Genomic DNA, 21,328 nt, shown 5'->3' with positions numbered 1-21,328 from the left:
ATCAAATAGATGGCTTCATTTCATGGAGCTTTGGCAACACCCCCCCATTCCTCACGTTCTTTGAAGAAATAACCCAACTATGTTGTCCGCATAGCTTTAAGGGAAGTATATTGCCATCTGCAACCTCAAAATTCGGAGCATAGCATACCAAAGCCTCCGCGCCCCCTCGTGCTGTAAAATCGGTATTTGTATTGCAAGGAGGCCCCTATGGGCGTAGCGACCCTGTATACTCATGCTGGCCCTGTCCTGATGGTCCGCGATGATCTACTAGTACTGACCCGTTGGTTAGGTTGAATGTTCAATATCCGGAGGGCTGGGTATCATCCGGCTTTTGGGTTCAACTTTCCTGGCTTGGTGTTCTCTCATTTACCACCGGTGAAACTTGCAGTAAGTCCCCATCTATACGAGCATTTATACGGACGCAAACGTTGTGCATGAGCGTCCGGGATAATGTGTCACCCTACAACGTGTTATGAGTGCTCACCGTCGCTCGACGGACGACATCGCTGATATCGGCGAGTACTCACGGCGATTGGACCATACGCTCTATTGGGAGCGTTCAAGAAGCATCCCCTGTGCACGTTAGATATGCATACTGTTCGCGACAAAGGCGAGGAAGCTTTGTTGGAGCTACACGTTGTGATGGACGTCTGGTGCTCAGCGCTGAGTTTCAGAAAACCCTCAGCCTTGAAAACTTGTGGCCGGCGTCACACTTATGGTCATCGGGCCGTTGCCCATAACATACCTTGCGGCGACTTTGCACAGAGTGTTTCCCAGATTAATGGTGTCTTGTTGTGGCTAGAGGCGGCTGGCCAGCTACTGATTAGCTCACTCGATTGGCCAACACGGTTCTTTGTGGCTTCTATTCGGTAAAGCAGCATAGGCAAGATCTTCTACTATCCGACACCAAGTCGCTACGTGCCCTTTCAGAACTCCCCATATTTGAATTGATGTTCTGGCCGATGGTCGGCTGGCTCATAATGCGTGATATCCGGACACTTTCTTGGGGAAGGAGACAGCCGGGAACTTGCATTGCCTGATTTTGGCAGGAATACCGAGTGCCTCCCTTTCTGTAATGGAGATGCCGTCTCGCGCGTTGCACGCATTTTATCTGACTTTGCTCATGTATGACTGCACAGCTACCAGTGGCGTGTGTGCTGATCTTTATCTGCAGTTTATTTGACACCTTGAATATGTCCATGGGGCACTGTAACGGCCGCGTCAGTCACTCTTTCGCCAAACTGTTCAATTTCCTCGATGACAACATGCCAGCGGTTCTGTTGTGACAGCGCCTTCAGTCATGCGCATAGATGGACCGCTGGGGACGTAAGTATTTATTGTGCGGCCGCCTTCTCTGCAGTGACACCAAGCTCTCGGACGCACACACAACCTTATCCGCTCGTCTTCTCCGCGCAATCAAACTTCGCACATCCCGTGAATGATGCTGCTACAGAAGACAGAACACGAGTTGCCCGCACGACTGCCGCACGGACGAGCCCTGATCTTATCCAGGAATGCTCCTCACACTGTGGTGTGCAAACGCACCGCTACTGCGCGCCTGGAACGTTGACCGTCTGGCGGAGCCGGGAGCGGTAGCAATCGAATTATATCGGTCGCCCCTTGCGTGGATATCTGCAGAGTAGCAAGGTGATGCAAATGGCGTGCTAGGTTGGGCACAACTTACCTACGGAGCGCACAATCTCGCTAGAATGCGGCTACCGACAGCCTTCTACTACATCGTAAGCGGATGCGAGCAGCGTGGAACAGGACCCCCGCCATTGCCTTGGGCGACGATCCACCTTCTGTCATCGGCGCACATGAAATCGAAGCTTGCGAGCTTTAGCGGAGGTAGGCCCGTGAATCGCAGAAGATAACCTCTTGGGGTATAGGAGACGACGATCGTACGGAATGGCGTCGACGACAGTAATGTCCGCGCCAAAGAGAGATAGGGGCGTGCGCCTGGTGCATCTAGCCACAGGCTGGCATCCAGTGTGTCCAACGCCCAGGCGCATGGATCGTGCGCCGATGCAACGTGTTGGAGATTGACGACAGATCGACGGAAGAGGGGCTTTGGACCGCAAGCCGGTGGAACGGGTCCTCGTTTGGGGAGGTGCTGTGGTATGGAAGCCGGCGGCGTTGGTCCACCTTGGCTCTCTCGCATCCGCCGACGTCTGCTTCCGAAGTAGCGGACAGCTCGTCCTCACTGCCTGCCCCACGAACATGCATATCATATAGATCGAGGAAGGAATTGGTATATGTTCATTAGTCTGCGGGCTATATACATAACAAGATAGAGGGCGGCACTCCATACACTCCGGCGACAAAATACATAACCAGTATGCGTCCGTGCGCTATCAACTATCGACACAGAGGGAGAAAGCATCAAACAAAGAGAAAGAAACCCGTCTGCCCTATCGCCCGCCGACGCCAATTGGCGTCCGCATATATGGGCCATTCATAGGACCGTACGGGGATGCGGACGGGAGCGGCGTCGGTAACTGAGTCGCCATCGATGGTGTCGACATTGAGCCGCCGAGCGACATTGCGATGCCGGCCATACTCTGGCCCTGCGCTGGACCTGGCGTCTGGTTATGTGCGTCGCGTGCGGGCCCACGGTCCTCCCGCTCGGCGATGGTCGCGGCGCTCCCGCGCACGGGCTCTGAGATGCCGTTTGTAGTGAACGTTTGACCGAGGCCGTATAGCTTGTGATTGTACTCCGCGTCGTCAATGTAATCGTTGAAGTATAATTCGCGCATCTTGAAGAATGTGGACGCGGTCAGCAACGAGTCGGACCCGGCCTGATGTGAGGGCCCTATTCGCATAACCTAGACGGGCATCTACGTTAGTGGCAGGTACTGAAAACAACAGGAGCGCGGTGTAAGACATACACCGAGATCATCTGCAACATCTTGTAATCCTCCTTTGAGGACTTTGCACGCCCGCATTACGAATTTGATGTCGTATATTGTCGGAAACCATGTCCGCAAAACATCGAAGAACGTCTCTTCTGTTGTTGGTAATGATTCGGCAGTGAGGAGCTTCACAAAGTAGCCAAAGTCGTAGCCGCTGCAATACAACATAACGGTTAGTTAGCCCTGCAAATTGGTCGACTGTGATACGCCGGGATCAATAAGATGATACTTGAAGGATGCTGACATGAGCCCAGCTGCCCTTTGAGCATCGTGCTTACAACCAATGTGAGAAGGCGTATTTCATGGATGTGGTGCACGAGGGCATCTACCAACAGAAGCCGAAAACAGATAGAGCAAAAGGCAGACCCACCTATGGAACGAGATCCATTTTGTCTCCGGCGCCAGCACCAATCCCGACGTGATCATAAGCTCCGCGAAGTCGTTTGGTTCAATGCCCATCTCTTCATGCCGCTGCAGGTCGATGCCCGATTTCTGCAACAGCTCAATAGACTCCGGGGCATACATGTCTTCGCTACAGAGTTACGTAAGCAAGATGGCGAGGCATGCGCCCTTCCCGTGAGCGATGCAACCACGTACTTGACGCTAAAGTGGAAATTGAACTGCCATGTAGAGACATCCTGCGGGTAGTTCCCATCCTCATCCGCCAGGGTGAGCCCGACCTGAATGATCTTGAGCAAGTCGACATTGCATCGCATCGTCTGGTAATGGTAGTCCGAGGATGTCTTGAAGGAGCCTATTGGACGAGCCACAACGCCTGGAAATTCGGTGTCCTGAGACTAGCATGAGCGCATGTGCCTTCCGAGGAGCAGTATAGATTGAGACCATTGCGACATAGGGATACTTGTCGATTAGATCGCGGATGTTGTTCATCTCCTGTTCGAGATTGGGAGCCCATACTTCTCGTATTCGAGACATCTTCGCAGCTCGAGGTGATAGGTGTGTGTATTTAGTTCGCAAATCTCGAGAGGGCACAGGGGAGGTATACGAGTCCAGACAAGAGTGAAGGTCACGAGTCGCGCCCTTGTTGTCTTTTGTTTGTCCCGTCACATTGCGCGCTAATTAGAACATCGCCAAGACTTAGGCGCCTCGTTGCCCACATTTGACTTTGATTTCTGCCATTGATCAATATTAGACTCTGTTGATGAACGGGCTTCATCCTGATGCTGAGACATAGACCAAACTGCCGTCTTTCCACAAGGTCTGGATTACGCAAAGTTATGTATTATATCTGATATCCAGTGGCGCGACGAAAATTATGAATGAGAATGAGATCCGGCACAATGTAGCTGACTAGACCAAGATGTACAGGACCGCGCAATGGTTCATCAATTTACCAAACTGAGAGGAATGTCTCGCGTGCAGTAAGTGAGTAAGTGTTCCTTGTATAGAATCTGGCGGTGTCCCGTAATTAGCTCATACGGCCGTATCACGCTCAAGGGTTGCGTGTCAGCCGCGGTAAGCGAGATGTAAGAGCCTTGCCTGTCAAGGGGTTATGGACGGAACTGCTCACTATTCACGATTGCCGTGCACACTGTGCATTGAATCCCATGGATCTGACTGTGCCTCATTGCGGCCGGAAGCTTTTGTCAACATGAGTTGGTTGGGCGGGGGACCTATCCTCCCTCGTTGTACACAGTATTCACTCGCGTTGGCTGCATCTGCGCTTCGATGCTGCCTGGTACCGCTGTCGCAGTCATCCATCGCAATAGCACAGCCTCCAGCCCGCGCGCAGTCGCACGAGTCTGATTAGGTGACCATCCTAGTGCGAGGAACAACTGATGGCAACGGTGCCAGGTGCATCCTGGAAAGGACCACCGATTATATCGTACATGGTATGGAGGAGTGAAAGGTAAAATATGAAACATATGAGTGTATACGGCAATATAGCATCGCACATGTCATTCGGATACAGGCAGGGCGTACCTCAATAAATTTCTCCACAACGGCTGGATGCTATGCCTGTTACCTTCGGGGATAAGCTGGCAAAATGCAAGCGGACAGGTCTTGAAACGAGGGTGGCGTCGTCCGGAGGAGAAGGGGAGCCAGAAGGTCTTATGATGTTACAAGGTGTGGGTGGCGGCGGTTGCTTCTTATACGCCTCATTCTACATGTCCCGAATCCTCTGGTCTTAAACCATGCTGCAGGGTGGCCGAGTCCCCTGCCATGGCTCCCCCCAAAAAAAGGAAGACGCGCACTGTGTTCTAGCCAGCGAGAATCCCGGCCCCGTGGAGGGCTTTTAGTCCTGAGTCTTGAGGCAATCCAGTGACCGTTCAAGTGGAAGGATGCGGTACTCCGACTTCTATTCACAAAAAAGGGAGGGTATTTTCCTTATACAGTGATGCCCCGTATAGAACGCCGAGTCCGCGGCTATTGTTGTGCTCGGACTTGATGCTCTCCATATACGAGGTTTTGGTTAGAGAGAACCATTGTCTGAATGCGACACCATACGGCTAAGGGCATACCGGAATTGACACAATGCGAAGTTCCGCCTGTCTTTACTGTAAAGTAGCACTTACACGCATGTATATCTGGCGTTCTTAATCTGGCAATGCGGAGACGTCGAAGAGGTTCTCATCTGGTTCTCATCGGAATGTTAAGCGTCGGCTAATCGTGATCGACATCTCATGAGCCACCAGAAGCATATGCCAGGTGCGTATCGATCCCGGAGGCATTCCATGGTGTCTCCGCCGAGTTTCTCAGTCAACTTTTAACGCGGGATGAAGCCTTTGCGACTAGCCCATAACGTTCACCGTTGACTCCAACATGCTTGCGAGCACTTCTTTCTCATTGTCTCATCGAAATCCACGACTACATAGTACGTCTGGTCAGGAGGTATCTAAAGTCCTCATTCAACAAGCTGGACCTGATGTGGTATAGGGTTGTCAGTGTCCATGCGGTCTATGCATCGAACGGTGTACTTACGTAGTTGCTGGGAAAGATCCCCTTCTTTCCAGTCGCATCGACACCTGCAGCGCGAAGCACCTCTCGTCAGGGCCCCAGTTTCTGCGCGTCTAGTGGCATACTCACCTTCCCACCAACCGTCTGCATAATTCATCCCTCCGGCGGCGCCTCCAGTTAATTCAAGTACCCCGCCTTCCGGTACACTGATTTCATCCGGCCCCTGGGCTTGGTAGGGATAGACACCTCGGACTGTACATAATAAGGGACAGGTTTGGTGACACTGAGACCAATTCACGTACCGTACTGTCCCGAGCCTTGCGGACGCGATGCCGAGATCAAGGAAGGAGGTTGGATATCCGCATCCGGGGATGGCAATGGCTCAACGTAAGAGGCCGGTACAAGACCCTTGCCACCGGATCCATCGGAAACCTTTACCCATCCCGAACCATCGTCTTCTTCTAAAATTTGCACAATCGATCCCTCTGGGTAGGTGTCGTGAGGCACATTCTTAGTTCAACCTCATCAGCGCACCACTTACCAGATACGGCCAATTCAAATGGTGAGGTCGGCGAGAAGCTGAAGAGCATGCGAGCACTTAAATGGTTCTCTTGTATCGTGGAGGCCCTAGCGGCAAAAGAAGACGGCGTTGGTGTGTCGAGAGACGGCGCTATGGAGACTTGCGTGAGCATATTACGCGAACTTCAAAGGTGGATGAATTTGCCAACCCTCCGAGCCAGCCTTCGATATAGTTGAAGATGACCGTGATACAGGAGATCCGGAGCTTAATTTTGACGAAGTAGTGCCGACGCGTCGTGAACCAGAACAATCTGCAGGGACCTGGAAGGCAAGTGTGTACGTCAGTACACAACAGCTAGGGAACATCTCCCCTCGACGAGACGACTGTTTGCCTACATTGAGCTCACATTTGGTGTGAACAGATATCCCACAGGTCTTGCACGTCTTGCCTTGTTTGCTCAGACCCCAGATAGAAGACTGAGTGAAGAATGAGACAACATGTTTGACTTAGCGAAAAGAAGGCGAACCTTGCAATACACGCACGGCGTGGGGATAGAGAAAGTAGAACTCTTGAAGGCATGTGGCCGTTGTTCGCCCTCATCGCCTATCATGAGATAGTATCCAGAAGCCAGTTCGAATATAAATCACAGTAGGCAGTGAAAGAGAAGCCGCCGGTGGCAGACAGCTCCGCATGAAGACTAATGTCAACACAAGAAATGAACGACATACCACTCAGAGCAGCTTCGATAGTCTCAACCTCCGCTGATAGCAAGCATTCGGAGTTCGTATAGTATGTCAACTGATGTTGCGCCTCCAAGTATTGCTACATATAATCTTAGTGAGTCATCTCCATAGGTCTAAGCTAGCGCAAATCAGGAGAACAGATGCTCACATCTGACACTTCCTCAAGCTCAGCGAGCTTGCCGCTTGCCGTGTTGGAGTTCATATGCTTCGCGAGCTGCTCCACATCTCTTCCTGTCGTGAAAGATGAATTGACACCCCGATGAGCCGAAGGCATCCACTTACGTTTGGCATCAATCACAGGGCGAAGTTCGCTGAGCTTCGCTCGGCACTTGGTAAGGCGATTCTGCAGGTAAGTTTTCGGCGCGGACTCCACACTCATCTCGCCCTACATGCACAGCGGAACGATGAGACGGAGAAGTGACTTCTATTAATTATGCGCACCGTGTCGTAGTGCGTGGAACATGGCTCAAAGGCCCAGTCAGATGGCAACATGAATGCCCGGATGTTATGTTCGATGAACAAGTGCTGATCAGCCGGTGTATCAACTGTATTAAGCCTTCCCTCTGTGGCCACTACGTGGCTCTTGAGCACCTCAAGATGATTCTTCTGTAACGTCTGCGCTTGTACCATGATGCTTATGAACCTCGTAATCAATTGGGCCTGTAGGGTTTCTTTGATTTCCAATGCATGAGTTGTTGGCTCGCGAAGTAAATCAAATATACCGACGGAATTGCTAGTATAAACAGCATGAGTTTGATAATAGCATTGAACAGTTCGTCAGTATACCCACATCCTCAAGAGCTGGTAAATCCTCGTTGTAGAATTTCGCTTTCATTCGGTTTGCCGTGGCAATCGCGATCAGATAGGTGCTGAGATGATGTACGCAGTTTCAGCATATTGTACAACCGAAAGGCGCAGAAGTCCGCACTTCTTGCGGTTCAACATATCGGCTTGCTGCTTCTCATATTGTTTGGCAGCTCTATCAGCGTGCCGATCGTCGGCGGAACGTTCCTGTGAGGTTTTGTGAATCCGTAGTCAGAGAATTTTGACGAAGACGTGAGCGGCGTACTTGCTTGACACGATATGTTTCCACTTCATTGCATTCGTCGTCATACTGCAGACCTCATGAGTTCCCGTCACTAGATTTTGTGAGTTAATTGAAGCCACCTTCTGCTTGCTCTACAGGAGTGAAAATAGCCTGTCAGAGGTGTGAGAATATAAGAAGTATATGGTTAGAACCTTCTGGCGCTCAGAATATGCGCGATCTCGTTCCGATAGAAGCTTTGTGAAGTGTTGCTCCTGTTTCTTCTTCGCCTCCTCGTGTCTACGCTCTGTTGCTTTGAGAACATCAACTACTTGGGAGGTCAAGGAGTCCGCGAGGTTAATGTGGGCTTGAGCCGACTCAAGCATAGCCGAGATAATCTGAGCGTAAGCATTATGAAGGGTACTGTTGTTGCATCGAATCATGAATGTGACGGTAGAATGCATTCAGAAGTGGGTTGCTTTACCTTCGCTGCAAGACATCTTCTCCCCACGCTTTAGTAGGCTCACTCCCCACTACAACCGTAGCATCCTTCTTGCTTTTCTTCTCCGCTGCCTTCCTGGCGAGGGCCTGTAGTTTTCCGGCATATTCACGTTCGAGGGCCGCGCGCTCACGATGCAAGTCGCGGACCTTCCGTGCCAATAGCGACTGAGTACACGGGCATAGCCTGGTAGTTTCATGACGTGCTCACGTCTGCAAGAAGCTCAAGTTGCGCAGCGGACAAGTTCGTTATCCGGTCCACTTGATCCTACATACTGTGAGAAAACATTCGTGTCAGCACATGAGGCAAGGCGAAACATACCGGCAGTTCCTTGCCGTACGTCTGTCCGCCGCTCATGACCGCCCTTTTAGATCAACGTGTTGCGCAGACGTTGAATTTGAGTGCCTTTGGTGTATGCTTACGCGTAGGCTTATCCAGATGCGCAGTACTGAGCCGACCTGTGCTCTTGACACTCACGGTCAACTTGTAATGATGGTATGATCTGAGGAATGATCGGTGGATAGTCACGGCGCAGCGCTCCGATTCCGGTGTATCACATGTTTCGTGTCCCATCCACTGATGTAACGTAAGTACTAAGTAACCTCAGCTTGTACTATGTCTGCCAAATGTGAGTGCGAGCAGGCACTGGGCAGAAGAGTTACCACGGTGCGGTTCGGCGGTCAGCTCGAAGTCTTGGACTATATGGGGTGGACATCTTTAGGGGCATGATATTAGGGTTTCCTATTTTCTTCCGCTATTGTACAATTGTCCAGTAAGGCCTTGTATAGCAGGAGGCATATACACTGTAATCAATCAAATCGTCCAACTTTCCTCTGCAATTCAGATCAGCCTTCACATGTCACAGCGATTCCAAGCACGTCGAAGGTGGTGTGCCATCCCCTACACCATACGGAAGTCCTTCGGTATGGCGATAGGTTCATTAATAGAATACCCGACTTTCGGTTCTTCTTGTATGACCACGTCAACCGTCGGCACACGCTCGTTGCTTGAAGTAGAACCATTAGCGTTGGCAAACTGCACGGTAGTGATCTCTGTTGCGGTTGTCTTAGACCATGCGCGACCGGTGACAACACGCATGATGATCATTTGGGGTGAGATAGCCTGTCGCAAGCCAAGGCACAAGCCCTCAGCAGTATGTCAGAATGTAAAGATTCATTGCCACCCACTGTGAACATGGCGAAGAACGCGAGGAACAATGACGACAACTCGCTGTTGGCCCCATAGGTGATGAGGAATACAATGCTGGATATGCTGTATGGAAGTGCAGATTCGATAATGATGGACACTGCGTGGGTGTAGATACGTGGCGCATCATCTCCAAGTTGCTTCCGTATGATCCTTGCATGGTGCAGGAGACGGCCGCAAATCAAACAAGTTGCGATGATATTTAGGCTGACGGACGTCACGTTGTAGCACAGGACGATCCTAGAGGCGAGGCCAGCAAAGTAATTGCCATTTGGGCTGCCAGATAGATACAGAGAGGTGATGCCAAGACCTGATCATCAATTCTTGTTAACGCATTTCCTCCGTGGATAAACCGGGTAGAGATAGTACCTAGGGAAGAGATCCACAGTAGGCAAGGAACCATTGCGATATAGGCCGCGTTCCACACCACGTAGCAGCGATATATCTATGTATTATGAGTGGAGATATGAGTAAAAAACATATGCCAGCGGACAAGACGAGCTGACCATGAGGCCATCGGCCAGGAGATTCAACGAAATACTGGCTGTCGTGCCCATTGTCTCATACCATACTGAGGCATACTCCCCGAGATAGGCGTCTGGACCTCCCGGGTAGTCGTAGTTGAGAATCCACATCTCTTGGCCAAACGCCTCGTCCACGGCTAGATTGACGGCGGACAGGAACAAGAGGGCACAGCTGAAGAATATGAAGAACACGTCTGAGCGGGTCCTCTGACGTTTTGCCTGCAACAGCACACGCATCGTGGAAAAGAATAGCATGACCTCAATGCCTGGATAGGTCGTGTGTTCGTCAGTCCATGGGTCTTATTTCTCAGTGGGATACGAGATAGTGATATGCTTACCGTAGAGAACCGCGTTGACGAGATTTCCAAGATAGAACGCGCTTTGAAAAAGGGAAGGCATCTCGATACTTCAGAGAGGGTCGTACAAGATGAGACATACTTTGGTCTGATACATATGATAGCCAGACAGCGGCGGATGCAGTAGTTTACGTGTTCCCACCATCAAGGAGAAGCATATGCTGGATCTTCTCCAGGCTCCGACCATCATGCTACAAGGAGGCTGTCAGGATCGCAGTGACCTTAAGCGTGGGTTTTCATTTGGGATGTAAAGTGGAGCTACTTAGGAGAGACTTGTGCTAGGCGCCTTCGACGATTCGCCATTCATTCAAGGTGGATAAAGTCCATTTGGGTTGCGTCTGAATATGTGTCACGGTCCAACAGGCTCTGTTCAAGCCAAACGCAAATGGGAAGGGACTCACTATGTCTTCGGACTACGATGGTACATACATACACCGATGAACATCTCTGCTTGGCATTGTGATAGGTACATCACAGCGTCGTGGGAGGCTCATCGCCTGACAGATGGCATCGCAGGAAGAGACTCATTGAATGAACGTTATCGGAAGTCATCGTCGTATCCTTTTAGCCGTATCAATCAATTGTTCCGAGGGTATTTTGCCAAATGACAATGATTCGGTATACTATGAAACATACCGATCAGTTGAAGGGCGCTTTCCAGGAGGGCTGACGAACGAAACGAACAATGAGAGACTCAGGGAAGGAATGACCTGAAGTCATATATCTTCCCTCTGCCTGCTACGAAGCCAGCCTTCTATGACGAAATTAGCACTCGGGTCCTCTCTGCTCTTCCTGCGTTTTGGACTTAGTCGATGTGAATGTCCCTTCAGCGGTCTCCTGATGTGTGCCTCAGTGCGTTCCAGCACACGTTGCGACCTGTTCGCCAACATGCGGTCTAGATCATCCCGCTCGCCCTTCTGCACGCCTGCACGACATTGCTCCTGCCAGTTAAAGACGAGCGAGACGGTTACTGTGTGCTCCTCAGCGCGTGGCCGGTCAGTGCCGCGCGGGCCAGCCGGAGTTCTGAGACGCAGTGCCGCAGGGACGGCACCAACCAGCCGAGGTGTCACCCGCGGCCCGTACAGATCTTCGATGTCGTGTGTATCTCGTTCGCGATCAACATGCATGTCCGCGAGATCATGCTCCATCTCAGACATCCGCCCTGGCTCGTCGTCCTCATCAGCGTCGTTCTCATCGCTCTCCAGAGCGTGGACAGGGCGCAGCACCCAGTCCACCACCGGCGGAGGAGCAAGTTTGCCTGATGCCCGCATGTCCGCAATGAGGGCACGGAAATTTGGTATGCCTGTGGGCCCTTTGCCCTTATCGCGAGAAGAGGGTGCTGAAGGCGGAGACGTCGCGCGAAGTGTGGGGGACGTAGATTGATGTCGTAGAGTAGAGGTCACAGAGACAACTGTATTGGCCGAGGGCGACGATGATGGTACTTGTAAATTCTGTACTGACGCTGGTCCAGAACCGAGTTCTCCTGAATTTGATGCAGCTGATGTCGGGGTCGTGGGGGCTACGGAAGCTGAAGGATCATGGCGAATGGAGGTTGACAAAGAGGTGGTACCGGGTGATTGTGGCTTACGGCCAGCAGCATGTGCATGATTCTGCTCGACCCATCAGCAGCAACAGGCAAGAGCTTTTCAGACATTCGCACCTCATCCTCCGGCTGCGCATCACCGACCGCTTGTGGCGGTGATGGTCGTGTTCGTGCTGCAAAGCTGATACTGGGAGGGATAGAATGAACGGCGGGATGTTGATTTCTATTCGACTGGGATAGCACACGTTTAGAAACGTGTTTCGTGGCATTGATAGATTTGGTTGCACGAGGCTGATGTTGGCTTAAATCGATATGTCGTATGGCACTGTGGTCGGTTTGCCCAACATGATTCCGCGGGACTTCAGTTGTGGATTCGTTTATAATTGCGGGTGAATGTTGTTCGCCGGTCGAGTGTATGCGCCTCGAAACCTCAGGATGCAGCGAGCGTGTTGGTGCATCAGCCGGACGGATGGCCGCCGATGTCGCTTGTTCTGCTAGAACCGTCAGCAACGTCGTGTGGTACATATCAACAGCGATTTGGTGGTGTCTTGGACTCTCTACCTACCTCTTTCGATAATTATAACTCGAGACACCTGCACCGGACCACCCTGAGGTTTGATATGGCCAACAGGCCGTCCATCCTTAGCCTTCTTAGAGCATCGCCGGCATGACCAGGTCCCAAGTCCTTCAGCGATGCTGCCAGCTTCATCTGCTTCCACCCGTCGAAGGACCTCAGCCTCCGTAATTGGAGGGACGTGACAGGCTAAGTAGCAAGACAGATATCGTCCATTCCGACTTAGAACAGCAGGAGGTGTAGCTCACGGTGGTGCCACGCACGGTGGCAGCTGCAGCATTCAAGAAGGAAAGCAGTCGGAGTGTGTTGGGTCCCGCTGCAGCGCACGCAAGCCCGTGCAGAGGACATTATTCAAGGACGATGACACTTCTCGAGGGGCAAGGGTACAAAGCAAGAGATTTCGCGGCTGCGAAACGTTGAGATCTTGAGGAGCAAAGCAGTTAGAATGTACTGACAAATTGCCGGGCCTTGGAATTGAATTGATAAACTTTGATCGTACCTTTCTGCCCTAATGTGTATCAAGCTAACCTTTACTTGTGTAGTTAGGCGTAATTATACTGATGACGTCTCCAGGTTACTATACTTAGAAGCCATTATTGGTACGTCCAGTGACTGTACCCATGTACAGATCATTCGCCTACTAGTATCACCTGTTACTCAATTTCGTTCCCTTCCTCTCCTTTAAACCATGGCTAGCATTGCGCGGCCGCCTCACAGCCTTATCGACGTCGTGCGCGAGGCAGTCGACCAACATCGCACTACGCAGCACGATCAAGAACTACCAGAACATCCGCAGACACCACCTATTCCACATGCTAGCTCAGCGGGGCGAATGGCTGCTCCGGCAGACGAGCCCGAGCCCGACGGAGACCTAGTATCGCCGGCTGCTCAACAGGATGATGAACCGCCATCGCCGCTGAACGCGCGTATGAGCCAACAGGGTCGACATGCGCGCGCGCACTCAGACCGCAGATCCTCCATCTCTGGCTATCGACATCCACCTCTGGACACGCCTTCCGGGCGGACAGGACCTCCACGATCTATTTCTCGCAGCTATTCACTTTCGGCGTCGAGTGTCCGTGTAGAGTCCAGGACGCACTCCAAGCAGGCGTCGGACCCGCATGAGCACGCACCAGAAGTACCAGACCATGGTCCAGATAGGAGCTCTGACTTTCCACCGACAACGCCATTCCGTGGAGTACTAGAATATGACAACCCGCACCAGAGAGAGCGAGAACGCCATCGGGCGGAGAAGATGGCGAAGAGGCGGGATAGCAATACATTCGAGTCTTGGAACCCGCTGCGGCGGCTCGTCGAATCGCCCAAGGAGGAGCTGCCGCGTGCTCAGCCTGAGGATGAAGCTGGTGGGGTCACTGCCGACGGAAATGGCGACGCAGTCCTGCGCCCCGGGGGTGCACATTCACGACAGGTGTCCAGCACGCGCATACAACCACGCCATTCACACTCAATGCCTCACATTCAACGGCAGCAAAGCGAGGGTGGCCGTGGAGGCGCGCCGAAGTGGAACCGTCTGCGTTCGTTGCTGCCGCAGATTGCGAGCCAGGGTAGGAGCCACGCGCCGCACTCGTCGGCAGTTGTGCCTGCATCGGTGAACATCACGGACGAACTGATCGCAGGAGGGTTGTCGTCCCTTGTGTTTGGCCTCTGGTTTGAGCGTGACGAGAAAGATCATCGTCGTGTGCCCATCCTGTTTCACCGACTACGCATCCGCGTCAGTGATAGTCTACATCCGCTACATGGACACAAAGCCGTGTTCCGGATCGAATGTGAGTACGCGAACGGCGCTGTGCGATGGGTCGTGTACCGCCAGCTGCGCGAGTTCCTTTCGCTGCATACACACTATGCGCTCTCGAACGCATATCTACGCAATGTGGAAACACTGCCCGAATTTCCACGCACGAGTAAGTTCTCGTACGACTGTGTATAGTGACGAAGGATCTCATTCTCGTGCAAGGTTTGCCCTACTTCAAGTTCTTGAAGGAGCGAGGCAGGGATGTAGGTCGAGCTGACTTCGCTCGCTTACAGCGCGAAGCACTGGAGAACTATCTGATTGGCCTGATTCGTGCCGTTGTAAGCGTGACCTCTACACCAGGAACTATGAGGGACTGATGGCCTCTGTCAGATGTGGCATCCAGCAGCTAATCGGCTCGCAGGTTTCCTGGAAATCAGCGCGCTAATGATATCCCTTGCTCAGTCTGGCGGGGCGCAGTACAAGGCAGGCCTCCTGCGACTTGATGCGGTTGGTAACAAGGGCTCGTTCGGGCGCAAAGGTATTCCCTGGCGGGAACGTAAGGCGCAGAAGTGGTGCTCCATCCGAGAAAGCTACCTAGTTGTACATCAAGAGATGGGCGAGGTAGTCGACTTTCTCCACCGCCATTGCACATTCTCATCATCGTTTGTAGCTCGTAGTATGGGACGTGTTTCTCATCGACTCGGATTTCAAGATCGAACGTCCTACGCGATATTACCGTCAAGGTTTGAACGTGTTCCACCAGTTTGAGGACGACGTGCATATCGCGGAGCATGAGGATGAGCATGCAGCTGAGCACCATCGTCCATTATCTCGTGTCGGCTCTATCAAGAGCCACCTGTCGAGGGCTCTGCATTTTGGCCATCGCCATGAACCGCGAGAGAGCCAGTCCACCAATGGACATGCTGCCGACTCATTCTTGCATCGAAACAGTTCTCTTGTGTCGCCAAGCCCCTCTTCGCCCCGACCGTTGACACCAATGCTGGACCCCTCGACAAACACTGATCCCTTGATGGCACCGGAGGATCATGACGAGGCTACCCGTGAGGCTGCAGGAGACAAGCAGACAAACAAGAAACGGCGTGACAATGAAGTATCAAAGCACACGTTCTATATTGAGAACGCTCAGATGCGCCTGAAGCTGATCGCTAAGAACGAGGTAAAAAAAAGTGCACTTGTTGCTCCCATTGCCGATCTAACGTGCAGTGATTTATGAAGCGTCAGATGTTGCAGTGGATAGCCGCACTCGAGAGAGTGGCTCGAGATTGCCATTATACGGGCAAGAATCGCTTTGACAGTTTCGCGCCGATTCGTCTCAATGTTGCTGCACAATGGTTGGTAGACGGCGTGGGTACCAGTGTGCTAGCATGCCTAGGAATTCCATTGACGTGTGCCCGTAGCGCGATTACTTTTGGAATCTGTCTCGAGCTATTCTTCTAGCGACCGAGTCCATCTACATCCATGATTGGTGGCTTTCACCTGGTAAGCTTTGCTATCTCCAGGTTCGGCCAATCTAATATATACCCAAGAACTTCAAATGCGGCGGCCTCACATGCACAAGTACCGCCTTGATCATCTGTTGGAGCGGAAGGCAAAGGAAGGCGTGAAGATCTACATCATCGTTTAGTTAGTGTATGCTGCGCGCGAACAGGACTTTGCTCATAATCTTCAAGTCAGGAGGTTTCTAGTCGGACAACGCCGACGGACAGCAAGTACGTCTAGAACTCGCGAGGACGCCCACCCTTATTAATTCTTCAGCGTTACAGTTACACCAAGCAAAGGCTTACGGCTCTTCATCCGAACATCATGGTGCAACGATCGCCATCGCATTTTCAGACAGGCACGCTCTACTGGGCACACGTGAGTTGCATGCCGCTCGCCTTTGACTGCGATCTGACGAATTTGTTTAGCACGAGAAATTGTGTGTGATCGATCAGGCGATCGCGTTCATGGGGGGCTTGGATGCGTGCTTTGGGAGGTAAATATGTTACCCAAATGTTGAAGGAAAACATATAAAGCCACACACAGATGGGACACCCCACAGCATGTACTTGTGGACGACCCTGACCCAGATTCTGACGAGCCGGAGCACATCTGGCCTGGTATGTCGAGACCGTTCCTATTCCCTTCATAACGCTCATTGTGCGGTAGGTAAGGATTACAGCAATCCACGGATACTTGACTTCCATACGCTAAACAAGCCGGACGATGACATGTACGATCGTTCAAAAATACCTAGAATGCCTTGGTGAGTGATACAATAGGAGGTCAGACCGCAACATTTAATATGGGTCAGGCATGATGTCGGCATGCAGGTTGTAGGGCAGCCTGCACGAGATGTTGCTCGGCACTTTGTTCAGAGGTATGCGTGCTTAAGATCGAAATGTCATTCATCGCTAAGATCCGCGTTGTAGATGGAATCATTTGTTGAGAATTAAGGTTGGAGCGACTGGAGCTGAGTTGAATCAATTACTCATCCAACTCTTCTAGAATCACTCTCGAGTGATGCCGTTCCTGCTTCCTCCTCCCGAGTTCAAACCGGGGGAACTGTCACAGATGGGCTTAACCGGTACATGTGAATTACAGATCTGCCGCTCTGCCGGCCCTTGGTCCATGGGTACTCCAGATCGTGTTGAACACTCGATACAGAATGCATATCTCAAAGGTAGATTTAATGGCATTCGTCTTCCGATCATCGAATCATGTGCAACCAGCCATACAGATGTCAGAACATTTCGTGTATATCGAGAACCAGTTTTTCATCACATCGTGAGTTCGCCTCTGCCTTATCTTGGCTTCTTAATGGAGTATGTGTATAGAACTGTTGTGAACGAGGTCAAGGTCGAGAACAAGATTGGAGACGCTCTCGTACATCGCATCATCCGTGCTTTCCACGAAGGAACGCCATGGAAGTGTTGCGTTATTATACCCCTATTACCTGGGTTCGCATTTCCCGTCGATCACAGCGACGCAAGTGCGGTATGTATAAATCAACTCGAGTGCTGAATTCCTTCACGATACTTGAATACACAGATTCGTATAATTATGGAATGCCAAAACCGGACAATCTGCCGCGGGCCCAACTCGATTTTCGCGAGGTTGAGGAAGGAGGGGATTGATGTGGGTTCAGATCGCGTTCACATAACGTTGCAGCTAAGAGCTCCTTAGCCGGATGAGTATATCACGTTCTTTTCGTTACGGAATTGGGCCAAACTGCGCGGGGATGTTTTGACGACAGAACAGGTGCGCCACATAATTCAACTGGTCGAAGTTCGGCCGCTAATCCAGTTACCAGGTCTACATTCATGGGAAGGTTGGTATATGACCACGCCCATGTCACTATGTCTCATGAGGGCTCTAGGTATGCATTGTCGACGACCGGCTTGCGATTATTGGAAGTGCAAACATCAACGAACGCTCGCAGCGGGGCGATCGTGACTCAGAGATCGCTGCCATCATCCGAGACACCGACATGATTGATTGGTAAGTCAGTAGATTGTGATTTGAACCAGGCTCAGAATTGTCCCAGTACCATGGCAGGCAAGCCTTTCAAAGTAGGCCGGTTTGCGCATACCTTGCGCGTCCGCCTTATGAGGGAACACATTGGTGTAGACGTGGACGCTTTGTATGAAGACGATCTGATGGGATCGGAGCCGGTGAAGCCTGCGGATGCCCAATCTGAATGGGACCCCGAGTCCGAAGAGGAACACGGTAAGGAAACAGGCGTGACTCGTATTGCCAAGGGTCAAAGGCGGACTGCAATGGGCAACGTATTCCATGACACTGTCGACGGAGTGGAGCAAGGTAAACATATGTTTGTAAGCTTGAGTCGTGCACTCAACAGCTTGTAGCGATCAACGGTTATAGCGACGCAGGCTCCAAGGATGTTGCTTTCTTTTTACGCAAAGCTGGTATCAAGAGTAAGGGCCTCAATATGACGGCGAGTGACAAGGCTTTAAGGGAAGAACGTGAGATGTTTGATCGCAATGGCGAAAGAGTGCCGGGTTTCCCAAGCTCGGTTGTTCCCACGATTGAAGAGAAGATTATCGCAGAAAATCGACCTTCCTCCGATCAAGGTGCCGGAAGCCGTATTCAAGAGGAACCCACCCACGCATACAGTTCTACAGATGACGGGACCCCTCCACATATACGAACGAAGGATGGTGAACTCTTAGGCGCGCCCGCAAATGCCGTTCCCGATTCACAGCATGACGAATCGCCCCCTCACGCGATTGGGGCGTTGTCCGATGCTGATGAAGAGGAGGAAAAGGGCCCAAAAGCGCGCTCCCTTCTGCGGAAACACGTTAGTGCGAAACTCGGCTCCAAGCCGTGGGCGCTACCGACTCCGACACCCAAGGTGTATCCGAATGGCTTCGAAGATCCGGTATGTAACGCCTTTTGGAGGAATGTTTGGCTAGCCTGCGCTGCACATAATGTACGCCACCTGCTCCCCTTCCTCATGGAGCAGTTAAACCAACAAGAGACAGACCGAAATATATAGGAAGGTCTTCCACGCTGTTCCCGACGATCTCGTCACTACCTGGAAGCAATACAAGGATTTCATCGCACATCACGAGCGGCTAAATCAACCGGTACTTATATACCTTTGTGTTCAGTTGTAGCATTGACCGTGATCAACAGGCGAGGGAAAGTGAATCCCGCGAACCAGTTGCGCGCGTGCCATCAGAAGCTGGAGATCGTGACTCTCCAGGACGGCCTCATCCAGCCGAGAACGGGCATGCGACAGACTTCGCCCGCAATACTACGACGGGCAAGGAACTGAACGGAGATGCGTCTGATACACATCCGGCGACACCGACGTCGTCCACTCCACCCACAGCTGGGACTGAGAAGGACGGCAGAGGACGCCGAGCTGCGCGGGGCGTCGAACCCTTTGATGAAGCCGATAGAGAGGAAATGGAACACTTGCTTGAAGAATTACGCGGACATCTAGGTACGCTGCTGTCCATCTAGCCTTGTTCATCTTTCATTGTCTACGTATAGTGTTATATCCAACACGATTCTTGGAGGGCGAAGATGCTGCCAATAATTTCTTGTTCAATGCGGATCGGTAAGTTGAACCGCTATTCCTAGTGGGTCAGACTATTGATATCTCTGATAGGCTGATGCCCTTACCTATATATGACTAAAGTGTGGCTCAGAACCTGCCCCGAATCTAAGAGGTGATGAACACATAATAATATGCTTTTTCTTGGACTTCTTGGGTCTGTTCCTTGGTGGACATTGGCACGCTCCTTAGCATACTCATGAGTCCGATAATACGGATCGCATTACATGTAACATGATAAATACCCGCCTGCATTCAGTAGCTCATACTTATGTATTAAGACATCAAATAATTACGATATAAGCAAAGACTAGCAAATCCAGGCGCTCAACTTCTTGCAGGTGCGTTTGGGAGAGCCACATCGAGTTATATTACATGAAGTTATCTCGCCCATTCCGCCTTATCATCTCCCTATGCTGCAAGAAACATTCGTTCAGGCATCAGGCGTCACGACCTGCACCCCGTCACGTATCGAGTACTACGTGTACATGCCATCTGCCAAAATTGGGGACGTCTTCAAGCTGCGGCCAAGTCCAATGCCTTCCTGAGAGTTGCATATTGTGCCGTAGGATTCTCGCACAAATTGAATGGAGAAGTAAGCATCCGTGTTATGTAGATGACAGTAGTTTTAGGGTTGGGTTGACCCGGATTGGACAACTGCCAAAATCTCGATAAGATCTAGAAGATCTTGAGCGCTCGTCAAAGTGGTTTCAGCGGTGGCTCTACTGGTACTTAAGTGCACGCCGCACTAAGATTATTGGAGGTGACTTCTCTCAAAATTCAAGAGCTTGTCTTGTATCACCTATCACTGGATTCATTCAGAAATTGGAAAATACCCTGTCAATTGTAGTTCGCATTTTGGACTCAACGTGTCCATACCGTCGACTGATGGTCCTATGCCCCTTGCGCCATTCATCCCCGGGCCGCCGAAATTCGAGGTATGTCAGGTGAAAGTTGCCTGGTGTCCCAATCGTCAACTAGCGCATCCAATGGCGGGCGTCCTGCTGTATCCGAACAGCCGAGGATAACGTCGGCCGATCCTTCTTTTCGTACTAATACGCAGTCCGGCAAGATGTCATCCTTCATCTAGCCCCTTCTCAAAAAATGGGTGCGTAGTCTCTACTTCTTACGCGCTGATCAGAGGCAAATAGAACCGCAATAAACTACAGCAATCTGCAGACGAGTACGATTCCCGGGCCTTCGACAGGTCTCGAAATTCCGAGTACAGTGAGCTCTCCGATACCGTCTGGTTAGGTACTGAGGAAACTAATGTTGAGATAAAATCTCTCGCCAATCTTTTGTTACGGTCGCATGGACTTATTTAAGCACAGCCACCCGATAGTTCTATGTCGACTACAGCCAAATCTTGAGCGTGCACCGGCAGTTCCTCATGACAACCGCTAGAATTCTGGCGCGTTAGCTGTGCCATAAAATTCAAAACATTGCCCGTGCTTCGAGAGTCCAGCTCAGAAAGAGTATACACCGCGCGATTGCCTTGGCGCTAATCAGACACCTCCGAGCTTTCGCGGAGGATTTGAGACACTTTGAGCAATCATGAGCATGTAGCGAAGTCCAATTCCGAATGATTGCCTCAATAGCCTTCCTCGCGGAGCTAACAAGTAAGCAGCACCTTCAACACCTGACTCACGTAGAAGCTTTGCAATCAGGG

General features: G+C 51.4%; 5 protein-coding genes across 5 annotated transcripts; 1 reads left to right on the top strand and 4 right to left on the bottom strand.

Annotated features, from left to right (window-relative positions):
- Positions 1 to 2,411: 2,411 nt before the first annotated feature.
- Positions 2,412 to 3,848, bottom strand: POSPLADRAFT_1149511 (hypothetical protein; the record flags this gene model as incomplete). The annotated part of the gene is made up of 5 exons (XM_024486313.1): positions 2,412 to 2,825; positions 2,889 to 3,066; positions 3,283 to 3,444; positions 3,510 to 3,703; positions 3,756 to 3,848. 5 exons carry the CDS (start codon positions 3,846 to 3,848, stop codon positions 2,412 to 2,414), a joined length of 1,041 nt encoding a protein of 346 aa, XP_024336771.1.
- Positions 3,849 to 5,700: 1,852 nt separating this feature from the next.
- POSPLADRAFT_1067012 (hypothetical protein) lies at positions 5,701 to 8,974 on the bottom strand (the record flags this gene model as incomplete). The annotated part of the gene is made up of 19 exons (XM_024482135.1): positions 5,701 to 5,796; positions 5,856 to 5,899; positions 5,961 to 6,083; positions 6,134 to 6,316; positions 6,373 to 6,501; positions 6,560 to 6,827; positions 6,878 to 6,954; positions 7,080 to 7,173; positions 7,243 to 7,325; positions 7,377 to 7,479; positions 7,536 to 7,765; positions 7,821 to 7,827; positions 7,885 to 7,963; positions 8,023 to 8,105; positions 8,164 to 8,208; positions 8,334 to 8,541; positions 8,603 to 8,766; positions 8,828 to 8,884; positions 8,939 to 8,974. The coding sequence occupies 19 exons, from the start codon at positions 8,972 to 8,974 to the stop codon at positions 5,779 to 5,781; spliced, it is 2,031 nt and encodes a 676-aa protein (XP_024336770.1). The 3' UTR covers positions 5,701 to 5,778.
- Positions 8,975 to 9,517: 543 nt separating this feature from the next.
- On the bottom strand, positions 9,518 to 10,746 carry POSPLADRAFT_1148983 (hypothetical protein; the record flags this gene model as incomplete). The annotated part of the gene is made up of 5 exons (XM_024486246.1): positions 9,518 to 9,739; positions 9,805 to 10,133; positions 10,193 to 10,268; positions 10,330 to 10,613; positions 10,686 to 10,746. 5 exons carry the CDS (start codon positions 10,744 to 10,746, stop codon positions 9,518 to 9,520), a joined length of 972 nt encoding a protein of 323 aa, XP_024336769.1.
- A 673-nt stretch (positions 10,747 to 11,419) lies between these two features.
- Positions 11,420 to 12,771, bottom strand: POSPLADRAFT_1059270 (hypothetical protein; the record flags this gene model as incomplete). The annotated part of the gene is made up of 2 exons (XM_024481136.1): positions 11,420 to 12,313; positions 12,364 to 12,771. The coding sequence occupies 2 exons, from the start codon at positions 12,769 to 12,771 to the stop codon at positions 11,420 to 11,422; spliced, it is 1,302 nt and encodes a 433-aa protein (XP_024336768.1).
- A 1,517-nt stretch (positions 12,772 to 14,288) lies between these two features.
- POSPLADRAFT_1183696 (hypothetical protein) lies at positions 14,289 to 19,975 on the top strand (the record flags this gene model as incomplete). Its single annotated transcript, XM_024489023.1, has 28 exons — positions 14,289 to 14,742; positions 14,796 to 14,911; positions 14,964 to 15,194; positions 15,244 to 15,335; positions 15,525 to 15,750; positions 15,810 to 15,938; positions 15,992 to 16,073; positions 16,121 to 16,217; positions 16,265 to 16,303; positions 16,358 to 16,451; positions 16,502 to 16,569; positions 16,620 to 16,693; positions 16,743 to 16,839; positions 16,888 to 16,953; positions 17,006 to 17,030; positions 17,082 to 17,256; positions 17,306 to 17,360; positions 17,411 to 17,570; positions 17,625 to 17,711; positions 17,760 to 17,834; positions 17,887 to 17,904; positions 17,953 to 18,074; positions 18,121 to 18,395; positions 18,443 to 19,026; positions 19,079 to 19,183; positions 19,233 to 19,545; positions 19,596 to 19,662; positions 19,714 to 19,975. 28 exons carry the CDS (start codon positions 14,289 to 14,291, stop codon positions 19,739 to 19,741), a joined length of 3,954 nt encoding a protein of 1,317 aa, XP_024336767.1. The 3' UTR covers positions 19,742 to 19,975.
- Between the last annotated feature and the right edge of the window lie 1,353 nt (positions 19,976 to 21,328).

The sequence above is a fragment of the Postia placenta genome, assembly GCF_002117355.1.
Source record: "Postia placenta MAD-698-R-SB12 unplaced genomic scaffold POSPLAscaffold_11, whole genome shotgun sequence".
Lineage (NCBI taxonomy): Eukaryota > Fungi > Basidiomycota > Agaricomycetes > Polyporales > Adustoporiaceae > Rhodonia > Rhodonia placenta.
This window is presented reverse-complemented; position numbering and strand designations above follow the sequence as displayed.